Genomic DNA, 8,952 nt, shown 5'->3' with positions numbered 1-8,952 from the left:
CGGTGATGATTATACTAAGAGTAGTGTGCTTTGCTGCTTTACTGTTTGGAGACTAACTATTGTGGTGGTTCCATTCGATTCTTATAAAAGTTTGTTATGAATTGTTGGGTTATTGGTACAGATCACAACTGTACGTACGTACGACGGTACATGTAACAATGCTATTCTTGAACCTTTATTCTGCTGTATGTATGTTATACCATTGGATTATTTATCAAGGAGTTCCTGTAAATCACATGGATTTATATTTTTTTGAGATAATATAGAAAAAAAATACTTTCGGCTTCAGCCTCCTATTTGAGATTTGAGAAGACTTCGTGAGAGAGTGGATGGCTCATTGGTGGGGGTTTACTCAGTGAAGCACCCACGGCCTAGGTTCAAGCCCCGCTCCACGCAGACTTTGCATCGGAATTCATTTCTATTTTCTTTGCAGCCTCAAGCGCGGATGTTCTACAATGGTCAAGGTGTCATATGTCTTTAAGTATAGGTGTTCGTCTAGCTTGAGCACAGTGTGTGTTGTGAGTTTGTGCTTAAGTTCACATACTACAACTTGTACCTGAAGTATTACCTCTAAGAGAGGATGAATTAGCTAGGTCGCTTAATATTATGTTTCAATTCTATTAACTAAGCTAGAGAACTAGACTAGGAAGGTAAAACGCACAAGTAAATGCAGAAATGTAAATAAGTTAGAGACGCGAACTCTTCCACTACAATATTTTGCCCGAGGTCAGTAGCGGAGTGTGAGTGTAAGTCAAGGGGGGGCTAATTCAGTGTCAAATTTTTATAGGAAGCACCGTGGCTCGTGAGTTTTAGAACTAATATTTTCTAGCACCAGTATAGCTCTCATCCTCTCAATTGGCGCACGGCAACTGGTGAGATGTCACGGCTCGTTGCGGCCTATGTTTTGCGCAGCAGTGAGTAGCTAACAAGATTGTCCACGCTTGTTGTATCCTTTTTTTATAAGAGTCTGCACTTGAGAACTCTACTACTGAGTACAAAAGGCTAGGTAGGCCTGGTGACAAAACAGACCATGTATGATTCATTGCCTCCAACATGTACTAGTTTAGTATGCTACTCCTAGTGTGACACGCTTTTAGTATCTAATCTTATCAAACTTATAGCTGGGAGCTATAGTCCTGCATAGTTCAGAGTTTTTTTTTCTTGAAAGGGGAGTTCAGAGTTCAGTCGCAGGCAAGCAGGGGCCAGAGCCCACTATCGCCTCCACTGAGCTCCGCCCCTGCCTGAGGTACTAGAAAGCTTACACTTTCCACTAATCCTAGTTGGAGCCCTCCTCAAGGTTGTCGTCTGCGGTCGGGTAATTCCACAGATAGCAGCTCATAGGCCTTCCCAATACACACGTGGGTCTTTAGGACTTTCTAACACACACGTGCGTCTCCACTAGGTGAGTTTTGGCCGGAACGTCAAGAGCCTCACGTCCCTCATACACCACCGTACCTACAACCACTCCACAAACTCGATTGGAGGGTCTCGCAAGACTTACAAGCCCTGAAGAGTACAAAACTTAGTACAAGCAAGCACCGATAGCAAGGAGGTATACGAACCTCACTAAACACTAGGCCTCAACTTAGAGCAAGCTCTAATGCAGCCTCTAACTAGCCTAAGAACCAAAGCTAGGAGTTTTCTAATCGCCTAATCTTCTCTTTAGCACATATGGTCTCTATCTCACAAATCTATGAGCCTCAACTCAACTATAGCTTCCTCAAACTCCATCACACTCCAAATAACCAACCAAAAGGATATATATATATATATATATATACATATATATATATATATATATATATAGCCCCACAAGCACCAACTAGCCGTTGGGAGCTCGGGTTGCAAAAGCAGGGGTGCATCCGATAGCTCTGGTGGCCACACTGTAGAAATCTGGTGCCCTCTGTGCATGTTTAGGAAGTGCAACCCTCTCTTGATTGAAACTCTAGTGTATTTTCCGCTGCACACACCGGAGAAATCCAGTGCACTGTTTTGCCCTTCATAGGTAGCACATAAGCTCCAGTGCTTTATTCGGTGCATGCACCACAGAGCTCAAGGGCTCTCTTCTGCTTCCTCCACCATGCCACTATTGTGAATCTTCGGTGATCACTCCGGTGGCCATATCAGAAGCTTGCCATTGCTGCTTCCTCTGCCCACCGTGAATCTCTAGTGACACCATCTGAGAGCTTTGGTGCTCCTGAGCTGAGTGCATTTCTTCATGTCCAATTTTCACTTGGCTTCACTTATATGATGGTATTTTAGCTTCTTGCTTGTTTTATAGGGTCTTCAGTGGAACCCTTTGATCTTCATTTGATGTGTTGATTCATTGATCATCACCGTAGCCTAGCTCAAGTCGTCTTTTCATCCTTAGGCATAGTGTACCTTGTATACTAACAAAAATTGTTAGTTCTAGGTCCTTAATTGCTATAGGGTCTATGATTTTTACGATCTCCTCCTTTTTGTTGATCGATGACAACACAACCAAACTTAAACTACTTGCTTGTATGCAATACAAGAGCAAGATCATACGATGTTAAAAGAAATATGCATGATGCTAAAGAAAACTGTACCTTGTTCTTATCATTTTTACAATAATTGTCCCCTTTTATGCAGTTATTATGGATATAAGCCTCCCCATTACTCCACAATCCACCTTTGGTAATTTTGGTATTTATTGTTGATTTGGTTCACGTCTTCTCCCCCTTTGAAACCAAACAAAAAAAAAGATATTAGTGTGACAAGGCTGGGGAAATCATAATGATCCTTTAGGTGTGGATGGGATCTGTTCATGCTCATTGTTCTTGGCCTTAAGTTTTTGTTCTTGCCCTCTGTTCTAATCACACAAATGTAGGATTTTGAAATGTGAGGATCGCTGGTTTACAACATGAATATGGTCCTTAAGTATTAATTGATGAATTTATGTGATTAAGGCCACAATGCTACAACTCAGGGTGGGCATTCGGTCAAGACCGGAAATTCGGTTCGGTCTCTTCGGGTTTTAAAAAAGTTTGGTCTTTGCAAATCGAGAACCGAAATTAGCATGAAAAAATCGGACCACCGCCTTCTGTTCCGCCATTCCGCCCAGCCGCCCGCGTTCCAGCCAGGACGCGGAAATGCTACTGCCGCGCACGGACGGTGATGTTGCCCAGCCACCGCCAGGCCGCCACGCTCACGCACACACCTCGGCAAGACACGGTCTCGTCGGCTCACCTTGCTCACACGTTCCGCCGGTAGCTGCGTCTGCGTGCCTGCTCACCTCGCGCGCGAGCGGAATTTCACGCCAATTCACGTCCGGTGCGTTGCGTTGCCAGCTCTGCCGACGCTGCTGCTTGCCATACACCGCGTAGACCTGGACTCCGTCGGTCTTCTGCTCCAAAACGAAATAATCACTGTGACCCAAACAGACGTCCCAATCACTCGCGAAAAGCCACACCAGCTTTGCCTTGAGTCTTCAAGGAATATATACACAAAGACCTGACACAGTCCGGGTCTTTATGCATGCCCAAGAGAAGAGGTTTCGCCGGCCTGGTGGTGTGAACGCGGTCTCGAGGCAGGCAATGCAAGAAACACGTTCCTCCAATAAGCAATAGACCAAGGGTAGCAACGGTTGGTCATGGTCAATTATTATTACTATTATTCATTAAATAATGGACCCAATCGAGCAAGAAGGATGCAGCTCAACTCCGAAATGCTAGGTAAACACTACAACCAGCAGGTGGTAAAATCAGAAGAAAACAGAGAAAATCAAGTAGTGGTACCTATAAAGCACCAATATCTCTCCGTTTCATAATATGTCCGGTTAATTAAAATTTCAATTGAACTATAGCCAGTTCCAAAAAATACTAAGTTCGGTTGAATGGATTATTATGAACAGCTTGCCAATAAAGCGTCTCTGTCTACCTAGCAAATGCGATATATACTAATGTTACCAAGGATTGGCCAAGGTCAATTGATAATGTATACCATGGAATCCATCCTGAGATCCATCAGCTAACAAAAGGGCCTTAAATTTAACCTAAAAAGGCTAACCTTACATCGCAGAGTACCACCTAAACTCTCAAGGGATGACACTGTCAGTATCATAAACATAACCTTTTTAAGGGCCGAGATTTCTCTTTGTCGCAAAAAAAAAAAAAAAAAATCTAGATGGGTGGGGTGTGCAGCGGCAACATGTTCAGGATTGCTATCCCCAAGGTACACAAAGAGAAAAAAATATTTACATTTCACAGCCTACACTAGCAAATGCATATGATGTCTTGGACACAGACACAATCTCCAATATGCAATTTGACCACTTCTTTTTTATCTGAAAATAATGATAGTGAGGAAGTAACGAAACTACTCATTATTGGAACATATTTTCTATAGCCCGATCCAAATAATCCATCTTAAATCCATGGCCAATTTCAATGTCTTAGATTTTTAAAACATCCTGCATTAAACATATGAAAATATCTGTTTTGAAAACTCCTTTTAATACTCTACCAATCCTATTGCCCAATACTCGTTCCATTTCAAATTGTAAGTCTTTTTGTTTTCTCCTAAATTAAACTTCTCTAAGTTTGATCAAAACTTTTTAGAGATGTTGATTTTTATAAACCAAATAATTGCACTATCAATGAGTATTTTAAGTTTGATTTAATAAAACCATTGGAGTACTAGACGGGAAGGAGTAGTACGTTCATGTGTACGACTAGCATTTTGTGTGGCAGTGTGGCACGTCGTTATAAGAATATTCGGAACCATCACCATTAGCAATAGCTTGGTATTAATTCACCAGCATCGCAGCTCCAAAACACACACAAACTAGCTCCTCCCATCTCCTCCCTCCTCCCTTCCCCCCAATTGACCAACCAACGAGGCGGCAGCAAAGTCTTCTGTCCACCATGCCCAGCAGACAGGGCAGCGGCAGCGGGGGAAACCAGAGCTGCTGCGGTGGAGAAGGCTTCTGCGGGTTCCTCTTCACCGTCGGCCTCCTCGTGCTCATCTACTGGGCCATCTTCCAGCCCCACCACATCCGCGCCACCGTCGACTCCACCACCCTCTCCAACCTCACCGTCTCCAACTCCAACGCCTCCTCGGTTGCTGAGGTTTCCTACAACCTCGCCGTCAACCTCAACCTCTACAACCCCAGCGTGCGCGTCAACATCTACTACGACACCATCGACGCCAAGCTCCGCTTCCGCGACGCTGTCCTTGGCCCGGCCGCCAACGGCACCTCCCCCTCCGAGTTCTACCAGCGCAGAAAGGCCAGCGACGGCGTGAAGCTGGAGTTCGACTACGGGAGGCCGGGCGTCGGTGTCTCTGTCGACGTCGCCGGGGAGCTGCAGAAGGAGATGAGTAACGAGGCGCCGGTGGTGCGCCTGGAGCTGGACGTGGACGTGCGGGTCAGGTACGTGTTCAGGATCTTCAAGCTGCGGCAGAAGCCAAGGATATGGTGCTCGCTGAGCATTCCGGTGAAGGCGGAAGGTCCGGGCCCCGCCGTCGGTGGCGCTGTTGCCTCCGGCGAGCGGTGCAGGGTCAAGTACTGATGACTAATGCTGGTTGATTCTGAGATTATGTCATTTTTGGAACGCGTGTGCAGTGTGCTGCTTCAATTTCTTGTTCAGAGATTAGTGTGAGCCATTATCATGTTACTAGTTCGTGCAAAGGTTGCTATTGTTTGGCCTTGTGGGGCCCACACTATTCTTGAACCATTTCTCTGCTAGACTAGATAGAGTATTGCATTGAGATCATTCATCTGGGAGCTATAACGCTTCTGTTTCGCAGAATATAAATTTTTTTGCTATTACTACAGAAAGTTCACCACCGCCGGTTGCAAACCCCACTTCACCGACGGTTTTGACCGCCATTGGTGAAAGTCGTTGATGATAGTCATTGTTGATCACCGTTGGTTTCAAACCGTTGGTGGCATTGTTCATCACCGCCTGACCAGCCTTCAATCCGGCGGTGCTGTTGTTATTATCACTGGTGCATCGGTGTTCGATCCGGCAGTGATGTGGAGATATCAATACCGGTATGGCGTACCTTCCAGCAGTCATGATATAGACATCAACGTTGGACTAGCATAAAATATTCAGCGGTGATGGGGGAGACATCAATGCCAGTCCGACGTGCCATCCAGTGGTGATGATGGAGGCATCAACGCTGATGGATGGTGATACTGTATACATCAACGCCGAACAGGGTACCATCCGGCGGTGATGATGGATACATCAACGCGAACGAGTGTACCATAAGGCGGTGATGATGGAGACGTCAACGTCGGTCCCGCATTCCATCCGACGGTGATGTAGGTACCAGCGCAACCGGTCGGTGTTCCATCCAGCGGTAATAAGGACAACATCACCGCCGTCATTGCATTTGTTCTTGCAGTTTTAACTTTCCATTACTGCTGGCATTGGCACTATACATCATTGTTCATAATACAATGTAATAATAATATAGAAACTTTCATGGCTTAAATCGCCAGTATATATATATATATATATATATATATATATATATATATATATATATATATATATATATATATATATATATATATAGGGACAATGTGTTGTAGCCAAACATACATCACCACCAAGACACAAATCCATACAACAAATCCAACCACAACGACATATGTAGTTTTCATAACACAAACAAACATCATATAGTCCATAATGAAACCGGCATTACAAGGTGAAGAACATTAGCACCTTGATTAGATAAGGTGACGATCTCTATCCGGACTTATTAGGACTTGGTCCATAATGAAACCGGCAGGCTCTTCTTGCAACCCAGATATCTCCAAATCGCTCAGCTCCACTATAGATGACACTAGTGTCTACAACACAAGAGAAAGGTGAAAACATAGTTAAGACATGCTTTGGTATACACTCTAATTAGGTCTCTATATCATCAATTGACTAAAGGGGCCAAGGGGACAACATGTGAGCCGGAGTAGACATCTTGGATGAGGCTGCACATGTAATGGATGACATACAACACACATTGATCAATGCCCATGGGCTGCATTGCGATCGAATCAGCCTCGAGTACTTTGAACCCAAAATTCCAATACGGACGGTGTTTCTTGCTCTTTTTCTTGTACTTGGCAAAGGACCTATGTGACAAGTTCATGACAGTGACATATGATGATCAAAGCTAACTAACAAATAATCTTATCATTAAGAATGTAAGAGTAGTAGTTTGTCTTACTTGTTCAGTGTCAATGAAGGGTTGGATATTCTCTCGTGGGTTCCTTTGAGAGTCAAAAACAGTGGGAGTGCATATCTCTAGGTTGATGTCAAGGAGGACATAATGGTTGCTGCATTCACAACGCCCCGCTGCCAATTAGGCTCAGCCCTGAAATATGTAATGGAGTAGAAAATTTGGCATTTACAACACACTTACTTGCACCACCTGTTAGTCATCCAATTGCCTAATTAGGCTTCGTCTCCTCCTAATTTTTAATTGCTTGATTTTGTTAAGTTTAATGGGGAGGATAGTAGGAGCACTTGGGAGCATATAAGTCAATATTTAGCTCAATTGGGAGAAGCTAGTTCGGTTGATGCTTTAAAAGTTCGCATGTTTCCATTGTCTTTAACTGAAACGGCTTTTTCTTGGTTTGCATCTTTGTCTCCTGATTCAATTAATTCTTGGTATGATTTGGAGCAGAAATTTCATGAGCACTTCTTTTCTGGTTCTAATGAGCTTAAACTTTCTTACTTGACATTGGTTAAGCAACAACGTGATGAATCCATTGTTGATTACATAAAAAGGTTTAAAAGACACCAAAAATCGATGCTTCAATATTTTTATTGCTAAAAAGGATTTAGCCGACTTGGCTCTTAATGGTTTGTACTCTCATTTTAAAGAAACGCTTGAGGGTTTTGATCATTTTCTTTAGCATGAATCCAACCGAGCTTCGAACGTTGAAAGCTGAAGTAAAGAACCTAAAGAGCATCATAAACAACATCGTCCTAATATGCCTGCCATAGAATACTAATCCAATAGTTTGGATGATGATTGTAATGAATGTTATCATGCTGAATATGCATGGCCAACAACTTCTAATGTGTTTTTTGAAGGCAAGCTTCTAATATGTTATGGTTCCATCTCTTAAGCCGATTCAAAAGAATTAAAAAGATGACATAGAATTTACTTTGATCTAGCTAAGTGTGATTGTGTTTGATGAATTGCTTAGAAATAGATATATTAAATTGACTCATCCTTTGCCATCTCCCGAAGAATTAAAAAGAAGAGCTTATTGTAAATGGCATTCTAGTTCTCATTCCACTAATGATTGTAATGTTTTTCGTCGGTGGGTCCAATCGCTCTCAATGAGGGTTGATTGACTCTTGGTGAAATGCAAATCGACAAAGCCCACCTCCTAGTGAATGTGCTTGAGTGCAACAAACCAACCATCTTGGTTCGGCCGGAGCAAGCTAAATTCACTGTGAGAAACAGTGTGGTTATTGGTGAACCAAGAAAAGATGAGAAGAGGTGGTGAAAGGCCCTAGTTTGTTTTGGTACTTGAGTGACAACCTAGGTGGACTAACATGTGTTTGATGTGAGATACACATGTGTTTAGTCTATAGGTACACTAGTGGAGAAGTGCTTGACCGGTTTAGGACAGATGGCTATACTATTAAGAGGGAAAACTTGTTTGCATATCGGTCATCTAGTGCCAATTGAGCGATCTAACTTTGCATGCGTTCCTAGGATCGAGTGGCGGTTGAAAATGAGTTTGAAAATCTTTGCAACACGATTTGTGAAAATTCTAACATGGACTTAAGGTGGTGGTTGTCTCGTGGGACAACACTTGAGGTTAGCATGTTTTCAAAGGTTAGTGAAACTTCTTGAGAATGGTTGATACCGTTGGAGAAGGCAGTGGTGAAAAAGGCGATGGAGACAGCTTTGGTGGGCTGTTGCTGGTAGCCTAGTAGTCCAACAGCCAGGTATGCT

General features: G+C 43.3%; 1 protein-coding gene across 1 annotated transcript; it reads left to right on the top strand.

Annotated features, from left to right (window-relative positions):
- Positions 1-4,772: 4,772 nt before the first annotated feature.
- LOC136505899 (NDR1/HIN1-like protein 3) lies at positions 4,773-6,187 on the top strand. The gene has a single exon (XM_066501025.1). It carries the CDS (start codon positions 4,887-4,889, stop codon positions 5,529-5,531), a length of 645 nt encoding a protein of 214 aa, XP_066357122.1. The 5' UTR covers positions 4,773-4,886; the 3' UTR covers positions 5,532-6,187.
- Positions 6,188-8,952: the final 2,765 nt, after the last annotated feature.

This window comes from Miscanthus floridulus, chromosome 14, assembly GCF_019320115.1.
Source record: "Miscanthus floridulus cultivar M001 chromosome 14, ASM1932011v1, whole genome shotgun sequence".
Classification (NCBI taxonomy): Eukaryota; Viridiplantae; Streptophyta; class Magnoliopsida; order Poales; family Poaceae; genus Miscanthus; species Miscanthus floridulus.
Note: the sequence above shows the minus strand (reverse complement) of the source record. Positions and strands in the feature narration are given on the sequence as shown.